The sequence below is a fragment of the Callorhinus ursinus genome, unplaced genomic scaffold (genome assembly GCF_003265705.2).
Source record: "Callorhinus ursinus isolate GAN/ISIS: 27379988/994484 unplaced genomic scaffold, GSC_fseal_2.0 scaffold27, whole genome shotgun sequence".
NCBI classification, from domain to species: Eukaryota; Metazoa; Chordata; class Mammalia; order Carnivora; family Otariidae; genus Callorhinus; species Callorhinus ursinus.
In genome coordinates, this window is record NW_027397089.1 from 18,203,593 (window position 1) to 18,225,091 (window position 21,499).

A 21,499-nucleotide genomic window follows, 5' to 3' on the forward strand; every position below is an offset into this window, starting at 1 on the left:
ATTTTCAGGCATTATTTCTTCAGCAGTTGCTTGTATCTCATTCTTTCCTCTCTTTCTAGAGCTCTAATCACATGTGTATTAGACCTTTTTACCAAGTTCTACATTTCTCATGTTCTGTCATGGTCTTTCCATTTGTTTTTCTCTCTGTGGTTCATTTTGAATGTTTTCTAATGATATATCTTTGAATTTATTAATCCTGTCTTCTGATCTTTCCATCTACTGTTAAACCCATTGAATGAGATCTTAATTTCAGGTATTATATTATATAGTTCTAAAGGGTTTTTTTTAAATCATTTTTATAGTTTCTATTTTTTGTTGTTGTTGAAATACACAAATGGATGACAATACTTTATGTTTTCATCTAGTTTTGTCCATTATTCCATCTATTGGCTTTAGCACAGTAATCTTAGAAATTTTAAAGTTCTTGTCTACTCACTTTAGGTCATCTAGTGTTGTTTCGCTATTGACTTTTATCTCTTTATTATTGGTAATTTTTTCTTGCCTACCTAGTAATTGCTATTGTAGGTGTTATGGGCTGAATGTTTCAGTCCCTCCAAAATTGGTAGGTTGAAACCCTAACCCTCAATGTGACTGTATTTGGAGATAGGGCCTTTACAGAAGTAATTAAGGTTAAATGAGGTCATAAGGGTGAGGCCCTAATCTGATAGGATTAGTGTCTTTATAAGAAGAGATACCAGAGAGCTCTCATTATCTTCCTGCTGTGCAAAGAAGAGGTCATGTGAGCACACAGTAAATGACAGTGGTTTACAAGCCAAGAGGAAAGACCTCAGAATGAAATTTATTTTGCCAGAACCTTGATCTTGGATTTCCCAGCTTCCAGAACTGTGAGAAATAAATTTCTGTTGTTTAAGTTACCCAGTCTGTGGTATTTTGTTATGGCAGCCCCAGGAGACTAATACAGAGCCCCTGACGTTATAGATGATAGTTCTAGAGACTCTGGATTATGTTACCTTTCTTAACAGTGTTGCGTTTTGTTTTGGCAGGCAGTACATTTACTGGTGGGTGAGCTTGTCCCTGTCAAGGCTTCATTTTAATCTCCATTCAGGGGAGGGTCAGATTTGCCATTACTCTTAGATTATTGCCCTTATTCCTAAAGCGTGGTCCTGTAATCTTTCTGAGTCCTCAGCTGAAAGTCCAAGATGTTCAGAATGTACTCTAAATTCTGGCTAGCCTTAACTTCAGCGTCTTCTGAGGACTCGGAGATCTCTGAAATCCCCACCTAGCTTTCAGACCCCAGGCGGCTGCTCTTTTACTAGGTCTCCAAGAGACTCACCCAACAATGTGCAGCCCAGGAAATGGCCAAGGTCCCAGCGGCATTTCTGTGCAAATATCTGGAGTTCTCTCTCCGTGGCTATCCTCTGTGGCACTTTAACCTTCTGAATCCAGCTGCATTAGTAGCCTTGAACTCGATCTCACTGTTGTCTGGACTCCGATTTCATGGACCAGGGCCCTTCAAATGCCCCCAAGGAGAAAACTTGGATGACTGTGGGGCTAAACCCAAGTGCATTCCCCCTGTCAGGAATTGGTACTCAACTTTGGTTGTTTTCCAATGCTTTGCAACAGCTATTTTGTACATTTTGGTTAGGTTTTAGAGTTCTCAGTCAGAGGGAAAGTCTAGTTGTGGCCACAATCAGACTCACCCTTGCCTAACATCCAGCTAAATAAACAATAACAACAATAAAATAACCCCTTAAGTAAAAAAAAAAAAATAATAATAATCACCAGCAGCAACAAAACGAGGAGAGGGTTATGATTTCTTGCAATAAAACTTCAAAATGAAACCTCTCAGGAAATAAAAGATCTTGGTATAGACTGCCTCCTCTCTGGAAGCAGTATTGGTGAGTCATCAGATCCTGGGTATTCTTTTTTCACCAAGAATGAACACCTCTAAAATTGGAGTGAAATGAACTAAGCAACTATCTTTTCCTTTTCTGACAGGAGGGGAAAGAGTGAGCAGTTGTCATTGAAATGGCTTAGGAGAGAGAGTTGGAGGCTCCAAGAACGAAGAGGGCAAGCCATTTCGAACCTGAGGGAATCTTTTCTGTGGAATGATATCTGATTCTGACGGCCTGCACTAAATCTTGGTACGGGGTCTTTAATAAAACCTCAGAAGAAAAGCAGAGTGTGTAACCTTTAACAGAAACTGCACAGAAACTCAGATGACCTCTCTGCTTGGCTTTATGTTCTCATCTCAGGATGATAGACCAAGTGGAATGCTCAGCCTTCAAACCACTGCTCCATAGAGAAAACAAACAGGTCTCCGATAAGGTAGGTACAGAATTAGAATTCATTTATTATGTATCACAGACGATATGATGCTTGATTTAAAAAATAAACATTATAATAACTACAAAAATATGTTACACAGGACGAAAAAGAGGAAAAGATCATGTAAACCAAAGTAGGGTAATTACAAAATAAATTGGAAGCAGGGAAAGGAAGAGATGGGTATTCTCAGTTATATGATATAGCATCTATAAGACCTTCTTGAAAACATTAAGAAATGAAAGGATTAATCAACATAAAAAGTAGTAGAAAAACTATGGTAAAACAATTAAGTAAATTTATCCCATTTAAATATAGAACCAAGTTGAGACCACTCTGAGAGTCAGGATTATAGAACAAAGGTGAAGTATTATAAATCCTGACAATAAAAAAAATAATACAGAAATAAAAATACAGAAAGAAGGCAGGGGAAGTGAGAGACATAATAGAACAGACAGCTAATTTCCTCCTTTTTATATTTATTTATTTATTTATTTTTAATTTCCTCCTTTTTAAATGATATTGACTAAAACAAATAAATGGTTAAATATAAACCATACAAATATATAAATAACCATATAAATAAGAATTGAAGCGAATATATGGTTAAAGATAATGAATTCAGATTTCATTTTGTGTAGTAATTTTAACCTCAGAGGAAGGGACGCCTGGGTGGCTCAGTCGGTTAAGCGACTGCCTTTGGAGTCCCAAGATCGAGTCCCACATCTGGCTCCCTGCTCAGCAGGGAGTCTGCTTCTCCCTCTGACCCTCCCCCCTCTCATGTGCGCACTCTCTCTCTCAAATAAATAAAATCTTAAAAAAAAATAAAAAAATAAAAAATCTAACCTCAGAGGAATCTCTAAGATAAAATAACTTGTGAGGCGAGGAAACATCTAAAGGTCAGCCATCTTTTAAGGTTGGCTTTAATTTCTTTATCTTCTGCTTTATTAAGTGTATTTTTAAATTAAAAATAGCATTTATTTATTTGTTAAAATAGTACAATAGCACTTAGCATAGCTGTAATGCCATTTCGATTCATCTCTGTTCTATTATGGCAACAATGATGGTCCCCTCATGCAAACAGTGGTTATTTCTGGATAGTGTGATTTTGGGGGTGATTTTCTATTTCTTTGTATTTTTTCTACTACTTAATTAATCTAAATTGAGCATGATTAGCATCGGCACACACACACAATTCCAGTTTTTACTGTGTTTTATAACCCCAGTATAACTGGGGCTATACTGACAGTTCATTTACTAGTTAGATGTTTTAGCTTAAGCCTGAAGCCAGGCCAAGGGACTTAAGTATGAGAAGACCTCTGCCCAGGGAAATTTCTGCCCAGAAAGCAAATATTAAGGAGCTGTAAGTACAGAGTGTCCTCTGTCTTTCTTACTGATCCATGAAGTGGGCATCATAATGGGGAGTGGCTTCGTTTTGCTGCTTTTCAGACAAAGGAAACACTCCCATTGAATATAGGATAACGTACTGAGATACAACACAATGGGTTCAGGCTCTAGTTAGCTACTTCATCTCTCTTGGTGTAGTACATCAAGACCTGGAAACATGGATGAAAAAATCTTCCCTAGTTGACAGAAGAGTGCTGGCCCATATCGACTAAGTGGGAAAATGGAGGGAAACAGTTTGCATAGATAAGATCCCAAAGAATTGCTTCAAAAAGGGCCTGGCTCGGGGACTTTTCAATAACTCCAATTAGATAAGGGTGGCAAAGTGGACATTCCAACTTAAGTCTGTAGAAATAGAATATATAGATATATATAATATTTATATATATCTATATAATAGATTATATATATATATATATATATATTCAGGAATACAGAACTTGATAGGGGAAGAAGGTAACATGTTAGACCTGAACAGAAATGCCACAAAATTCCATATAATTAGATTTCTAATTATCTACCGAGACAATTCTTTCCACATCCCAAACTTCAAAGACTCCCTGTATGCCGAGATGATGAAATCTCTTTCTCAGCCTTCTTTCCCAAACTTCAGACCCGTCATATGTTCAACTTTTAACACTATTCCATTCCAAATTCTGTATGGAAGAGAAATCAAACATATCCGGTCACAACTTGTTCTTCCTTTTCATTCACTCAACACCTTGTATCTTGAATATTCACTATGGACCAGGCGTGATGGTAGAGGCTGGAAATCCGGAGATAACATACAATAGATCCCAACATTCAGGAAATTGAGGTTAAATGGAGAAGACAGAAAGAAAAATGAGTATGATGCAAACATGATGACAGACAACAAGTTACAAGACCCAAAATTGACTCATCTTATCCAGGTGTGGGTTGTGGGGAGGAAATAGGTTAGTGGTCAGGAAAGTCCTAGAGGATAAAACATTTGTGCTTTCTCAGAGAATTGGGAGGACAGCACCTAAGCAGGTAGGCAATTCCTACCTCTGTCATGGATCTAGCTTCTTCATTCAGTCTGGCCCATGACTCTGAGTGCACTGGCTTCCCAGGTTAGCACTGGCCCTGGAAACTGCCTCCATGGTTACATCTCTCCCATCAAGGACCCACTGCAGATTGTTCACTGAGTGCTAGGTCCCTGTCTGCTCTGTACTGCAGTAGTTTTCTGGAAGCCATCCGGTATCTTGGTAAGAACCCCCCGAATTTGAAGGAAAGATATAATAGCCTATGTGTTTCCTCCTCCTTTGATCCGAAGTGTCATAGTCTTTGGGAAATCATTCAACGTCTCTGAAACTCACGTCCTCATCTGTGAAAGGCTAATAATTATAGTACTAGTGTTTACCCCAAGGGAGGGTGTAAATATCAAATGCGATGAGATATGAAAGCAGGTCTAGCATGGCATCAATATTGATCATCTTGGTTAGGTTTGGAGGATGATGGAGTATGACTTCTGTTCAAACACCACAAAAGCTGATCATGTAAGGAGAAGACAAAGGTTTTGGAACTTTGTCAAATATATAGCTATACATTTCAATTGAATTCAGTATTTATATCGCTCCTAGCATCTCTCAGCTTCCAATCCGGCCTGGATTTCATTCCAACCATTTACTAGCCTTGGACAAGTTATTTATCTCCTCTTTCAATTTCCTATTTGGTAATTAAATGTACCTCAAGGGGATGTTGTGAGCATCATTGGAAGTAAGGAATGGAAAACACCACGGAGCGATGCTTTCACACGCAAAGTTTTAACCGAGGAGAGAGGTCCTTCTCCGAGAACCTAGAGGCCGGGAACTGAGCAGGGGAAAGGGAAGGCAGCCCGGGGCGCAGCACGCACAGAGCAGATGTGTCTCGTTCTCCGGGCGGGGAGGCGGCGTCGCGGGAGGAACTAGCCCCTGGCCCCAGTAGGGGGCGCCGACGCGCCACACTGCAGCATCCTGGCGGCGTCGCGGCGGCCCCGGCTGGGCTGAGCTCGCGTCCTGCCGCAGTCTCTCCGCCGCTAGTCCCGGCGAGCGCTGGCGCGGAGACCCCCGCCGGTCGGTCAGCACTGGCTGCTGCCGCGGCGGCTCCCACGCGCGATCGCCGCCCCGCGTCTCGGCAACGCAAGCCGCAGGCTGGGCTTTGCAGCGTGGGAGGGCTTCGCGGTCCCGGGGGACCGATTCCGAACTTGCAGGGGACCGCGGCTCTCCCGGGCCTGGAGAGTGTGAACAGGTGAGTGTCACGCACGTGCCCAGGTGGCTCTTTCGGGACGACTTCCTGCAGACCCTTAAGACCCCCCTGAACGCTTGGCCTCTGGGTCGGTTCTCCTGGTCACCGCGTCTTCCTAGGGCGGCTTCGGGGTTCGCTGAGAGGGAGATGTGAGCGCGGCGCCCAGAGCTTAACAGCGCCCTCCCTCCTCCGAGCTGAGACTGGGAATGCCCTTTTGACTTAGGCTGCATTTCTCTCCAGGTTGAGAGCAAGTGACCTGCAGTCCACGTTGGGCCTGTCGATCATTCTAGGATACCTGTTGCTTTTGGAGCAAAGCTATTACCAGGGTTCTTGCACAATTAACCTCGTCACTGTGGGTGCTGCGTTGCAAGATGAGGGAGCGTTCCTGGTAGTGAGGAGAGGAGAACTTTGATTTCAGAGCTAAGGAAGAGGCTCTCATTCCCACGACCGGACTAGATGTTTGCTTGCCGAAACAGCTGCGCTTTATTTTGATGATAAATACAAGAAGTTGGAAAAACTGTTACCTTATAAAAATGCTTGCTTTTTTTTCCCCCCAAAGAGGAAGTGGAAAGCAGGGATTTTGGTAATAAGTATAGTCTTGGGAATGATGAATGAAACCTTTCTTTCAATAAACACACACACAAAAATAAAATAAAAACCCAGTTATTGGTGACCTAAATGTCACAGGTCTAACAGATGGTAAGCTCCTGGAAGGTAGCCACTTTTGTTTGCGCTTGGCATTATTGTGGAATGATCAATGAATGTATTAGTAATGACATAGGATTTGGAGGCCAGCGTCTTTTTTTCTTTTTTCTAAGCTTTCTTTTAGTTCCCTTATGTTTGGGGGGGGGGATCACTATGCCTTAAATCTCTTGAATATCTAGGTGTGATTTTAGGAGGGATTCTAGGAGGGATAGAAACTCAGAAGTTTTTGTCCTAGTAAAGCACTGTCCACATGATAAGTAAATGGCAACTTCTAGACCCAGCCAGAATATTTCTGTACCATAACATTAAAACAAATGTTTTTAGGTCCATGTTATGGAACGTCTCGGATTATAAATTACTTTGAACATCAGAAAAAGTCACTTACTACAAAAATTTACACATGTATCTTTGTTTTATATCTATGTCAAATGTAACTTTTCACATTTTTATGTGAAAAACAAACTGTTGAAAGATGCATGTCAGTTTGTGTCTTCCTTTAAGGGATTTTTCTACAATAAGCAGCTGTATCTTTATAAGTGAAAAAATTAACCCACACAATTTCTCTTTCTTATGTGAAATTCCTTTGCCTCTGAGGCCCATTTGGGAGTTCATGAAATATTTGACTTAACAAATGTTTTTTAAAAATCACATTTGATGGCCACTTTCAGGAATTGTAAATAAGACAGATAATTACTTAGTAGTTTTATGTGCATGAGAATGAACAATTTTGCATGAAATAACAAATTGTTGTTTATACAAGCTCCAGACCCTTGCCTGGTCTATGTTTCAAAGAAATGCTTGTCATTCTTACTTAGAATTTATGTAGTTATATAACTCAATATATTATGCTTTTGTGATGCTTCCATAATGAAGCATGGAACTTTAAACATAGGGCCTTTCCTTAATGAATACATATAAAATGACAAATAAGGAAATTCTTTTATCCTGAGCCAAAAGTATGGGCCTGGACAAATTGCAGATGTTAAAGCTTCTGGTTTTCGTACTATTAATGATTACAGAGAATTTTTTGTTGTTGTTGTTATTGGTGGTGAGGTAAACAATAGTTAATGTCAATGTTGACCTTTTTTTTTTTTTTTAAAGATTTTATTTCTTTATTTGACAGAGAGAGAGACAGCGAGAGAGGGAACACAAGCAGGGGGAGTGGGAGAGGGAGAAGCAGGCTCCTCGCTGAGCAGGGAGCCCGATGCGGGCTTGATCCCAGGACCCTGGGATTGTGACCTGAGCCGAAGGCAGACGCTTAATAACTGAGCCACCCAGACACCCCAGTGTTGACCTTTTTATCCTTCAGAGGAAGCTGGCCCTTTGGAAATCAGCAAGTACAACGTTCGTTAGGTACAAGTTGGTGGCTACGATGCATAATGAAGAAAACAACTGCATGTTCATATCTTTGTAGAAATCCTTTTTCAGCAGGTTTTTTACTTTTTTCTTTCTCTCGAGAAGCTCCTTTGGAAAGTTGTAGATGACAAAATGCTGGCAGGAGTACTTTACACGTTTAGATAACACATTCGTGTTGCAAAAATATCTTTGCTGACTGAAAAGAAAAAGGATGAAATGAATGAATCATGGATGTGATAAAGTTTAACAAGGATGAGAGTCAAGTCTTATATTTAGGTTTAAAACACTGATTGCAGAAGTTCCGAACGAGGGAGTCTGCAGTTCCTGAGAGAGCCGTGAGTCTTGCTGTGAGTGGCTGTATAGGCACATTGCCAGCTAAAGAACAGAGAGGCTCTCGGTGAACTTCGTCAGGTCCTGTCTCAAGGAGTGAATGCAGTGGACGCCATGTTTTTTGGTGGTTAAGTGGCAAGTGTCAGCTCCATGTGGTGAAGAGAGAAGGCAAGAGTCAAAAACAAAACAAGACAAAACAAAACCATACAGCCCCTGAAGAACAAGGGGAAATGCCGGGTCTCATTTTCCTAGGAGTAGTAGCCCAGGATGGGATGGAGGGTCCTAATAGCTGCTAGGCTACTTGAAGGCTTCTGAGTGAACATAAACAAAAAGTTGATGTAATGTCCACTCACCAGCGCTGACCTCAGGTATCTGAAAGGGGCCATCAGACACAGGATGGTTGTCTGATCTTAAGGAAGGATTCTTGCCATGGCTGGAGGATTCCTTTGGTTCACCCCAAGGTTCTTTCCAACTTTACATATTCATGGTACTAAGAACCTAGGTGTCATTCCTAAAGCATGCACCTATATCAAATGTGCTTACATCGTATGTAATGTCATTTCCTAAGTGTTAGGGCAGTGTTAAGTGTTAAGGTTGTTCGTAGAAAAGGAATCAGAAGTTGAGGCATGGCATTTATCTTTTGTGTACCAGGGACATTGTGCCCAGAAAAATATAAAAATATAAACTCAATATCATATATCAACTCCTGGGACACGTATACTTATCGCATGACTCAATCATGTGATCTAGTATGAACTGAGCTAAATTTAACCTTGAAGTGCAAATCCAATCATTACAGTAGGATGGATTAAGGTGAATATATATTATTCAGACCTCAGGAAAATAAAGACTTCCAAATGTGACTCTCCCCATCATGTGTGTTGTGTGCTGGTTATTTATAGACGTGGTAAATACATGTATTCACATACTTCAAGTATTTGTTATCAATTAGTGACCCCAAAACAATGCCTTCATAAAAAACATCTCACATAACGCTATCAGGTATGAAAATGCATATGTTTTAGAACCAAAGAGGTCTCAGTTCAGGTCATGGATCTATCACTTATTAGTTGACTAGTTTGCAGTAAAAGGCTATAACCCTTTCACAGGATTGCAATGGAGGAAGATGCTGATAAAGTGAATGGTGGCTGTCAGGTAGAAGGTGCTTAATAAACTCTAATTTCTTTCTCCAGTCACTCATGAATTCCCAAATCTCTTCTGTTCAAGGATTGCAGATTTACAATGATATGGTGAATCCAAAGGCTGGAACCAAAAAGATTTTCTCAGCTCTTCAGTGTGCACGACAGTGAATTATCTACCAACACCCAGCATGGCTAAAAGTGCAGAGGTCAAACTGGCGATATTTGGGAGAGCAGGTGTGGGCAAGTCAGGTAAGTTTTTTGTTGTAGTTGTTGTAGTGTGTGTATTTGTGTGTATTTGTGTGTGTGTGTGTGTGTGTGTGTGAGTGTGTGTGTCTTTGATACTGCCTCCTGGGATTAGACAGAAGGGTGGTTGGCATTTCTCATAGTTTCATGTGTTGCTCTTTTAGATGATGTCTCTTTCTCTTTATCTAGAACTTTCCTTTTGCATAACCAGTTTTATGTACTTTTTTGCTTATTGTCAGCTCTGCTGACAATACACAAGGCAATGGACATATCATAGGCTTTGGTATTCTGAGAAAGGGTATGAAACAAACCTCCAAAGAAATCAGATTGTGGAAATGAAAAAATATATATATTTTCTCTTGTTCCTCTTTACAAGATCCCAAGGGGCCAGTTTTATATCTCCTTCATCTTGGTGTTTGCAGCAGCCAGCCCAGTGTCAAGCATGTGTTGGGTGCTTAAAAAAATGCCCGTTGAATGATTATATTCTTTCAAGACACAGAATTGCATTATTAACCAATGCTTCCAAAACTGGGGGTGGGTTGGGGTCAGACCTTACAACTAAAGAATAATGCTGAAGTAGATGTTGCTAAAATCTAAGGGCAACATGGCTTTTTCAGACCACGTTGTCTCGATCTCTTCCTGGAGGAAAGAACCATAATTGACTTTGCACGCAGAGCTCTTGGTTCTCAGGAAAGGACTCAAACAGATATCTAGTAGGAGCCTGTTTGTAGAGGGAAACCCATTTGGGTCGTCCAACATAACAGGTAATCCACGTAATCTTGAATAAACACACATGAGTAGCTTTTAATTCTGTGACCAACCGCTCTTTCCTAACTGGCCCTCTGGTTTAAGTTCGGCAGTACATCTTCCTATTCTAAGCCTCTCTCTCTCTCTCTCTCTCTCTTTGTCTTTTCGTTTTCTAAGAGTGCTCTTTTCTGCCATCACCGTTCCTTCTTACCACTCACTCTTGCCTCTGGCAGAAACCAAGCAAAGAAAATAGATAGTTGGCAAGGCTTAAAAACTGCCAGCCTTGACACGATTGAAGATAGTTGGACTCCTCCCCATCAATCTCTTCAGTGTTTCCCGATGGTGTGAGAACCTAATTTCCATAGCTGGTGGAAGGATCTGGAGAATGAGGAAGCTTGTTCCAGTGAGAGGAGGATGAAGGGGAGGGAGTGTGTGGGAGGCTGTATCGCCAACAATAGCTTGTCTAAGTCTTTCGCGAGTGGAGGGTCTAGGCCTGGGGCTCCCTGTTTATTACTCATTCATTCCAACCTTAGCCTAGGCAGTCAAAGAAGGGAATTTTTAGAACTTTGATCATTTAGCAAAATAAACTCCACATGGTTGGAGAAGTTAAGCATAAAAATTAAAATTCGGTTGGGAGAACTACCTGGTTGTGTGACAGCCATCCCTTCCCCATCTGTACTGTCTCAGAGCAAGCTCTGTACACGCTCTTTTCAGGGTTCCTCCATCAGCCTGAGCTCTACCTGTTTCTGTCGTCTTCCCTTAAGTTGTTTCGATGACTACTTCAGTTATTCCTCTCATTCTCTACCACCCGTTTTCCCTTAAGCGTTTCTTCTACCACCACACCATCTTTTTCTTTTTCCCAAGCTTATGGAATGTGGGCTCTGCCCTTACTGTCTTAAGTGTTTTTTACCTCTCATTCATTGCTCAGCACATGGCAGTCTTGCACTGTAATCATGACCTTGACACTGCTTTTGCTCAGATCACCACTGATCAATAATCAACAAATCTAATGAATATTTCCTAGTTCTGATCTTCTTAGGACTCTTTTTACCATTCAACACAACTGCTTATTATTCTTTCCTAAAACTCCTTCCCTCCCAGGCTCCCATGACCTCACACTTCTTGGCTTTCTTCCTGTCTCTCCATTGCCACTTACCAGCTACCCATGGGGGGCTCTTCATCAGCCCACCTCTCAAAACCCGGGGCTCCCAGGGTCCTACATACCCACCTCATGTTTTCTTACTCCATACGTTCTCTCCTGGGGCAATTCTTCACGCCCAGAGCTGAAGATACCCTTGCACATACAATGTAAATTGTGCTGACCTTAGTTTTATTTTATGTAAAATGCAGAAGTTGGACTTATTCACCAAGGTCCTTTCTTTTTTTTTTTTAAGATTTTATTTATTTATTTGACAGAGAGAGATACAGCGAGAGAGGGAACACAAGCGGGGTGAGTGGGAGAGGGAGAAGCAGGCTTCCCGCCGAGCAGGGAGCCTGATGTGGGGCTCGATCCCAGGACCCGGGGATCATGACCTGAGCCGAAGGCAGACGCTTAATGACTGAGCCGCCCAGGCGCCCCACCAAGGTCCTTTCTAACTGTAAAGTCCTATGATTCTTAATGCATGTTCTTTGGACTGGTTTCTCTATCCACCTCATATACATTCTACCATTTGTACTTATTTTTGTGTAGGTGAAAATGACAATGATAGACTACATTAAACAATTGCCTGTTTGTCTGTCATTGATACACAGTGTTTCCTTATTTCAACATTAGATTGTCTCCCTGAGACCTGGTAACCACGCCTCATATTTCAAGGTAGTACCAGTTTGACTGTTGCATGGGAGATGGTTCTGAGACCTTTTCTCATAGTTTAGTGAAACAAGCACAGAGTACTTTGTATCCATCAACTTTGAAACGTGACTGTAACAATGTTGAACTCATGTTTATTCTAATTCTTTATTAATATGCATATATGATATCTTTGCCTAGTTATTGTACCACATGCTCACTTTACTATCCTATAGTCTGTATCAATAAGTAACTTTTGTTTTGTTTTTTTTTTTAAGTCTGTAAGAAGTTATACCTGCTAGAATGTCACGGCAGCTCCTCCTTTTTTCAAATGCCTCCCCACAGATGGTCATGATCTTCCCATGGGCTCAACAATCTGTTTCTCTCCCAACACCCAGCAGGGGAAGAAATTCTGGGGAAGGCAGCTTGAGATCTGGGAAAGGTAGAAGCGGAGGGTCTCTGATTGTACTGTTTCAGAGGCGTCTGGTCTCACCTGTACCATCTACTTTTCCCCGCACTCGCTATGAAATTAGAATTGGGGATAAGCAAGACCATGTTGTCCATTTGCTAATAGAGAGTGGTGTAGCCTGGAGTTGAGAGCAGGAGGTCTGAGGTCTCACTGTTAGTTTTGACTTCCTATTTTACACTTTATTAGTGGCCTGAACATGGCAACTTTGGCAAGTTATTTAACTTCTCAGGTCCCTCAACTATAAAAAAAGATATAGGGGCACATGGGGGGTCTCAGTCGGTTAAGCCTCTGACTCTTGATTCTGGCTCAGGTCATGATCTCAGGGTTGTGGGATCGAGCCCCCATCAGTCTCCACGCTCATCGCAGAGTCTGCTTTTTCCTCTCCCTCTGCTTCTCCCCCTGCTCGCGTGTGCGCACTCTCGCTAAAATAAATAAATAAATATATAAATAAATAAAATCTTTTTTAAAAAAGGATATAATAGTGCCTATCTCAAAGAATCATTGTTAGGATTGAATGAGCTATTAGATGCAAATCTTTTAGAACAGCGCCTGGCACATAGTAAGTGCTCTAGTATTAGCTTATAATATTATAGCTTTTTGAGGTATGCTCATTTTAATTTGTAAGTTTTCTAGTGAAAACATACAATGAAAGATAGATTTACATTCAAATGGGTATTTGGGTTTTCATTAAAATCAGAAAGTTTTTAAGATAAAAATTCTATATTGCTACTCTGCATGCCCTAAACACATACACATGCACACACACCTTTCTCTGTCTTTCTTTGAATCCAAAGTCTGGCTAATGTCAATTTTAGTTTGACTACTGGTGAACATAACAATACTTCTTGCAGCTCATATCTTGGAAAAATGGCTAGAAATACATTTGTGTCATCAATAAATTATCACCCTTAAATTTGAAAGTGCTTCTGGTATGTGGCAAACAGCTTCTTGAGCCCGGGTAATAGACAAGCCCTCTATGCTTAAAACAGAATTTAACATTAACCAGAACTTTTTGGTTGACAGGTTGACCATAGAAGCGTTAGCACAGGCAGAATTTAATAATATGTTACTTATAAAGGAGCACTGAAAGGACACGTGATACGTATGTGTGTGCATGTATATATGTATCAGTATTTACATGGTCTTTTGTGATGGGAGGATTCTTTCCCTTTCTGCCTAATGTTACCTTGCAGTTCTGTCTTGAGGGGAGCTTGGTTCCTGGCTCAGCATGGTGAGCGCTGTGGGGGATGCTGCAGATAGCATAGCCTGTGTCCCAGCCTGTCCCATCTTCTCTTGCCCCAGCAGAGTAAACATTTCCCTTACTGGCTGGGAAGGGTAGAGCACTAATAACATGGCACGCGGGACATAGATTTCCTTACTCATGTGCGTCAGCCTATAATTTGACAGGCTCCAAGTGATTAAAGCTGTACCACCTGCAATAAAACCTAGAATGCACACCCTATTTATTTAAATGCTTCCTGGCTTCACATTATTCAAATTTGTAGTAAGTGTGGGAGGAGCTGAGAGAGAAACCACTGCGATTTTAAATTTAGTTTCGTCGTTGACATTCTCGTTTTAGAATTGAAATATTGTGTGCCATAGCTAAATATATTTCCTGAAAAGGCTAGTCTCAAAGTTAATTGAATGATGCTGTCTTCTAATTCAGAAGCCAAATGGTGCGCTCATCCGTGAAGCTATAAATTGGGGGCTAAACACGAACTTGTGATATATTTTTCCTGGGCACAAAGAGAAGTGATTTTATTTTTCCCTTCTTTTCCTTGTTTCCTTGTTCTTGTTTGTTTTTCTCCCTCTTTCTCTCTCTCTCAATTATAAAAAAGTTTTGCAAAGCTTTTTTAATTTTATTTTTTAGCATGACAGGGACAATTCTGATTTTAAATATGACTTTTCCAGTAAGTACCAAATACCGCTTTAATGTATTATGCATGCTTTATGGCTGGGTTATGTTCATGAGATTTCACATACATGAAATGAAAACAGCACTATCAATAGCTCCTTGGGTAGGTCAGTTTCCTTATGCTATAAACCAACCTTTGTATTTTATTGTATTTTAAAAATTTATTTATTTATTCGAGAGAGAGAGAGAGTGTGCATGGGGGAAGGGGAAGAAGGAGAGGGAGAGAATCTCAAGCAGACTCCCCACTGACTATGGAGCCTGATGCCGAGCTCGATCCCACGACCCTGAGATCATGACCTGAGCCGAAACCAAGAGTTGGTCGCTCAACCGAATGAGCCACCCACGTGCCCCCCCAACCTTTGTATTCTAGAACTTTCTCTCTATATGTAGCTATATGCCAGTTCGTTCCCTTTATAGAGACTTAATGGTGTAGAATGATGGCTTTTGAGCATTGTTTTCAAAGGCCTTCTAAAAGAAGAAAAGAAAGATCTGGGTGATTTGGAGTATATAAGCATCTCATCTCATACAAGCGATCATGGAATTATTTTGCATGCTTTATCAATTACATAAAATATATGCAAAATTTAATATTGCTCTATAATGTGTCTATGTTTGTTTGAATATAAAAATGATACCCCCAGCCAGATAGTGACTAAAATGGACTCATTGGGAAGATATAGCAAGTTGATCTGTGACCTCAGTAACATGTAGGATCCAGGTCCAGTTTGGAAACCACAGTATAGGAAATGGCCTCAGCTATGCGTGTCACATGAATGTGAGCGAGCACTGACAAGAGTCCTGTACCACACTTTTTACCTACTTACATTCTCAGTCAGCTCTTCAAGTTCTTGGTCATTCTTGTTTTAAAATTATATAACCTGAATGGTAAATTTTCTTTAAAAATTTGTCTGGGTAAGAAGAGGGACAGATTGTGTTTCAGGTGGATGCAGAACTTTCACAGCTCCTGGACACAAGTGTGTGATGTGTGAAGTATGTGTGTATGTGTGTGTGTGTGTGTGTGCATTTTCTAGGTGGTTGTTGAATTTGAAGGATTACCAGAAATGAGGCCCATTTGTTCCTTGTATACTTGGTGGTGAGAGGAATCATTGTTTTTTGAAGGACTGGGCCAACAAGGAAGAAGTTGGCATCGAGACAAGTTTGGATGCGGCTAGAAAACTAGCTGTTTTCCTGTCATAAAATGTAATGATATGGTTACTTGTGGCTTTCGAGCTTATATACTTTCTTTTACCTGCAAAGACAGAAAAGCAAAAAAGAGACAAACAGCCCATATGAGGTGATTTTCTTGTTTCTTCCACCCCAAGAGGAACAAAAGGGTATTTTTCAAAATGCAGGTTTTTACCTATGGATATGTGGAAAAGCCCTACCCCGGTGCAAGCTATAAGTCACAATGACTTTTATTGTAAGCCCAGGAAGAAAAGCAAAGATGGGGAATGGTGAGGGCTCAGAAAAAGGAAAGAAAAAGAAAAAATGAAAAGGAAAGGAAAAATTAAAATCAAAGTCAGTTGTTAATTGGTGGGTAAACATTTTGTAGGTTGGCAATGACCAATTCTTAGACTTTTCTTAAGGAAAATACAGTTAGGGAGGAAACAATCCTAGAAAACAAGACAAAAGAAAATAAAACAAAATCAAGACCTGTTTTTCAAAGCCAAAAAGACTTATCTCTGTCCCTGCTTCTTTCTATTGGAATGTATTATTAAAATTGGAGTGTCTTTTATTTTTAACTTATGGCTAATTTATTCATTGAAATAGTTTCCTATAGTTAATTGTCAGTCGTCACTTGGTTCCATTTTGATCTCAACTTTTTTTCTTGGCAACTGATAAGGACTAACTTTAAGGAAAGGGAGTGAAGAAAATTGTAAATCATCCATGTAATTTCCCTTTTTATTCCTGGTATTTCTCCAACTTATGGGTTTGGGGAAATCAGCCAAATTTTCAAAGTGGTACTGTCCTTGAAGCCAAAATTCCAGGGCAAACGCATCTCTGTTGCTACAGCTGCCTTTGAAAATTGATGTGGTTTCAGAAAAACAGCCATAATTTCTTCCATCCCATCAAAAATGAAAGCAGTTATGTTATAAAGGCAATGCAGTCTGTAAAGGTAATTTCAGCATGGAGTTAGCAAATATGTAAAGTTTCCTATACATACCTATGAGAAAGAAGAGAGGTCATTACATAGATCACCCAGCTTCTTGGGGCACAGCCAAGTCTAGAAGCCTAGTTTATGACTCTTGCAAGTTTGCTACTACATGTTTTCATTTTGTATCACCCCATCCTTTTCCACATTCTTTGGTGATCATTAGGATTTTAGGATATGAACCTTGTAAAACCTGATGAGTTTTGTTTTTATAAGAAATTTCCAGTCATCAATAAATAACCAATACATAGCAAAGCCCCCTGGGACTCCTGGGTGTGTGGTCTATCAATACAGCTACCTGTGAGATTCTCAGCAACCTGTATATATAAGAAAGTTCCCCTGTTATGTAGTATTTCATTTCTTACAGCATTGGATCAAATGTAAGAAAACTGATGAATCATCCTCTGCTAAAGATTAAATTTCTCATTTTCTGTGTTTTTTTTTTTTAAAGATTATTTACTTGTTTGAGAAAGAGAGAGAGCACATGAGTGGGAGGGTGAGAGGGAGAGAATCTCCAGCAGACTCCCTGCTGAGTGTGGAGCCGGATAGGAGGCTTGATCTCATGACCCTGAGATCATGACTTCACAACCTTGAGATCATGACCTGAGCCGAAACCAAGCCGGACGCTTAACTGACTGTGCCATCCAGGTGCCCCAAATTTCTCATTGGTATCAAAAGAACGTTTTATACCATGTCCTATCAATATAATCTAATTTTTTTTAAAAGCACTCAACTGTACTAATGAAAGGATTGGAGTTAAAACTTTAGTTTCATCCCGTTCATCTCTTTTTTTATTCATCTGTCTAATGACATTCACATTTGCTGGCTTGCTTGCTTATTTATTTATTTATATAGCAATACAGTTAGGATAGGCTTTGAAGATACTTTGAACAATTACAAGTGTGATATGAATTTGGTCTTCCTACTGTGATGCTCTTGTCATCAAAGTCCACGTAGTTCTTCCTCTGTGTTTCTTAACATTTCTGTTTGGACAAGCAGTATGGTGAGTTCGCTAGCTGTCCCTTGCGGGAGGCCAGAGGAATAAGCTCAGTCCAGCAGTTGGCTGTTAGTATTCATCCACCGAGGACATAGCATTACAGACTATTCAGAGGTAGCAGTTTCTGTGCCTTAGGGTTAGCCCTTTCAAATATGTGAAATGAATAAACATTGAGTTGGGGTTTTTTTTAGGATCAGTGTGTAAGTGTGGTCAGGACGAGGGGAGAGTTTAGGAAAATAATTCAGACTTATGCTTTATTGGAGAAGGAAGCATGTCATGTTGTAGAATTTTTTTGATGATCAAATCTTATCCTTACTAAAAAATTCAAGTTTAAGACATTAAAATATTTTTGATAGAAAGGTTTCTCAAATGATACATAAATATATGTATCTATATATTTCCCTAAGATCTTAAAATATATTTTTACTCTTTCATTCAGTTATTCATTCAACAGCAAGCATCACCTTTGTGTTCTAGAGTAGTTGCACATGGTACAGGATTCATGTACGTTCCAAAAAGGGAGAATAGTAGATATTCCTACTCATCATTATGTCCCCAGACCCTCACACAGTATTTCACGCAGACTGGATTGTCAATAAAATGAATAAATTGAGTTAGACTCAGTGTGGTCTATACATGCTTTATAATTTTATTAAAAGGCATATATTCGGGCACCTGGGTGGCTCAGTTGGTTAAGCGACTGCCTTCGGCTCAGGTCATGGTCCTGGAGTCCCGGGATCGAGTCCCACATCGGGCTCCTTGCTCAGCAGGGAGTCTGCTTCTCCCTCTGACCCTCTTCCTTCTCCCCTCTCGTGCTCTCTCTCATTCTCTCTCTCTCAAATAAATAAAATCTTAAAAAAAAAAAGGCATATATTCTAATGGTCTCCTCATTATAACTAAAGTAGTTTCCTCGTCTGCACTTGAACATGTCCAGTGATAGGAACTCAGCATGACTGGATGTAGACCATTCTATCCTTGGACTCTCAGTCAGTGTTCCAGAGAAACAGAACCAACAGGACAAGGGCACGCACGCACGCACGCAAGCACGCACGCAATTTATTTATCTGTTTGTTTATTTATGCTGGCAAGACTGAAATCTGTAGGGCAAGCTGGCAGGCCAGAAACTCAGGCAGGAGTTAATGTTGCAATCTCGTGGCAGAATTTCTTTCACTCTGGAAACCTCAGCTTTTGAACGAAAGGCCTTCCGGTAATTGGATGAGTCCCACCCACATTATTAAAGCTAATCTCCTTTACTTAAGGTCAACTGACTGTAGATGTTAACCACATCTACAAAATACCTTCACGGTTACTCTTACGGTAATGTTTGATTAAGTAACTGGACACTATGTTAGCCCAGCTAAACTGGCCCATAAAACTATCACAACAGCTCTTCCTGTCTGTTACTTTATCTTTGGAACCAAAAGTGGTTCATTAGCTTCTACTTGTTGACTTTAAGCTTACCCTCGGAGTTACACGGGACATTTTAAATGCCTCTTCCTATGATAGCCCTTAACACATTTGAAGACAGCTAGCATGCCTGGCCCCATGCTGAGTTTTCTCTTCCACAGTCTAGTTATTCATAGTTACTTCATTTGCCCTACAGGGAGTGTGGTTTCTTGTCATAGCACCATGGCTGTTTTACTGGATCTGAGCACTCCGTGAAGTGGGGGGCCTGGAAGTGAATGTAGACATTTCAGAAGTGGGAACCCCAGACCAGATCAGAGCACAACTGTGAATCTGTGAACATACGCTGCTTTTGTTAAGACGTCCTGAGTTCATTGTTGCTTTCTGGGTAACAGTGGATGCAGTGTTGGCTCATGGAGAGACTGCAAATGAAGTTGTTTTTTTTGTTTTGTTTGTTTTTCTAATATATGCTGTTGCTATGTCAAATCTTCCCAAATCTAGAGTTTGTATATGTTTACTCCAGGTGTAGAAGTTTATTTTCATCCTCTTAAATACTGTTTTGTTAGATTTCATCTGTTCCTCCGGCCTATCCGGAGACTTTTGGATCTAGTATATGTATCATCTTTCTCTATTTTCTGTCTTCTAGAAGTATGTTGGTTTTGGAACATTATAGGCCCTTGACGCTCTTATTCAATCATAGAATTTTTCACTTTGGTATTATTTAGCTCATTGAAATGATTAAGAATCTCAGTGAGTTTTTGGGTAATTTACAGCCCATAAAGAAAAACAAAGGTCTTTGGCTCTAAGTGTGGGGACATTACCAGCATATCACATTACTTCTATGTTCATTAAATCAATTCTATTTAGATTTGCCTTAGAAAGGGTGATCTGGAGGGACACCTTACAGTTATAATCCCTTGTTTAATATTTTATTTAGCATTTCTTGTTTCTGTCTGACATTCTTATCTTAGGATTCAAGGTACATAGCTGTATAAAGTGCAGGACCATGATCAGCTTTTATTGGTCCAAGTATCTATTCTCTACAGAGTTGTTTTTCAGGGGCGCCTGGGTGACTCAGTCGGTTAAGCATCCAACTCTTGATTTCACCTCAGGTCATGATCTGAGGGTCTTGAGATCGAGCCCCACATGGGCTCCATGCTTAGCGGGGAGTCTGCTTGAGATTCTCTCCCTCACCCTCTCCCTTTGCCAAACTCAAGCGTGCACACACACTTTCTCTCTTTCAAATAAATGAACAAATCTTAAAAAAAAGAAAAGAAAGTTGCTTTTCAGACCCTCATCCAGGATTTGTATGTACACATCTATACTAAAATGGCTGAATTTATGTGATTCAGAACTGCTGCTGTAAATCCCAGCTGAGCTTAGGAAGAGATTTTCTTCGTTGGGTTATACCAGTAGCTAGCACACTTTAGCCTACCTCAGAATCACATGGAGGGCTTGTTCAAGTACAGGTTTCGGGACCCCATGCCCAGAGGCTCCTGTTCAGTAGGTCTGTAGTAGAGTCAGAGAATTTGTATTTCTCACAAGTTCCCAGATGACGCTGATGCTGTTAGTGTGGGGACCACATTTGGGGAACCATTGTGTTCCATTTGCTAAGTACTCAATTTCCATTTGAAATAGGTGTTTTCAGCTTTGAGGCCACTAGAGCCCTCCTCCACTGCCTGTCAGAAACAGTAAGTGTCAGCCACAGCCATGGGTACTGGTGATGCAGTGGTAAATAAAACAGATGGGCTGTCTGCACTCATGAGGCTAGCATCCGAGTGCAAGTGGATTAAGTGAGCCAAAAATACTTTATGGGGCAAAGCAAATGTGAGGTTTTTCTGAGGTTCTTTACAATGAGAATTTTTCACTCCCATAGTATAATAAGTTTTGTTTAAAAAAAAAAGCAAATGCCTCATCAACTGTGGTATGCTGAGCTTTGGTTTTGAGATGAGATGTTGGGCAATAGTAGGGGTCGGTTGAGCTACACTGTAGTGTTAAGTGTCTGGGAATTAAACATATAGCCTAAGACCATGGTATGGAACTTTCTACTGAGAGAAGATAAGCAGACCACATAGGAATTGAACCCATAACCTTGAACTTTTCATTGGCACCAGCCTCCACCCCCATCAAATTAAGGCAAATGCAGAACCAAATTAAAGTAAGGTAGTTTTCCTTCTGGAACAATGATTTGGAAAAATGATTTCAAATTGCTCTTTGACAGTGCCATTTGTAAAACTTATGCAGTGGTGTGTAGAACAGTAGTATTGACAAAAGTTTGTAAATTTCCACTCTTTGGGGTAGAAAGATAACATCTTT

The 21,499-nt window shown here is 40.4% G+C and overlaps 1 protein-coding gene across 2 annotated transcripts in view; it reads left to right on the plus strand.

Moving 5' to 3' along the window:
* Nucleotides 1-5,467: 5,467 nt before the first annotated feature.
* The window catches only part of RERG (RAS like estrogen regulated growth inhibitor), a 134,898-nt gene continuing 118,866 nt past the window's right edge, over nucleotides 5,468-21,499 (plus strand). Inside the window, exons 1-2 of one of the 2 annotated variants that reach the window (XM_073877936.1) lie at nucleotides 5,468-5,937; nucleotides 9,553-9,716. In XM_073877936.1, coding sequence (XP_073734037.1) covers nucleotides 9,656-9,716 — 61 coding nt within the window. In that variant the 5' untranslated portion in view covers nucleotides 5,468-5,937; nucleotides 9,553-9,655. The remainder of the gene's footprint in view (nucleotides 5,938-9,552; nucleotides 9,717-21,499) is intronic. The other variant, XM_025879769.2, reaches the window with a different exon arrangement.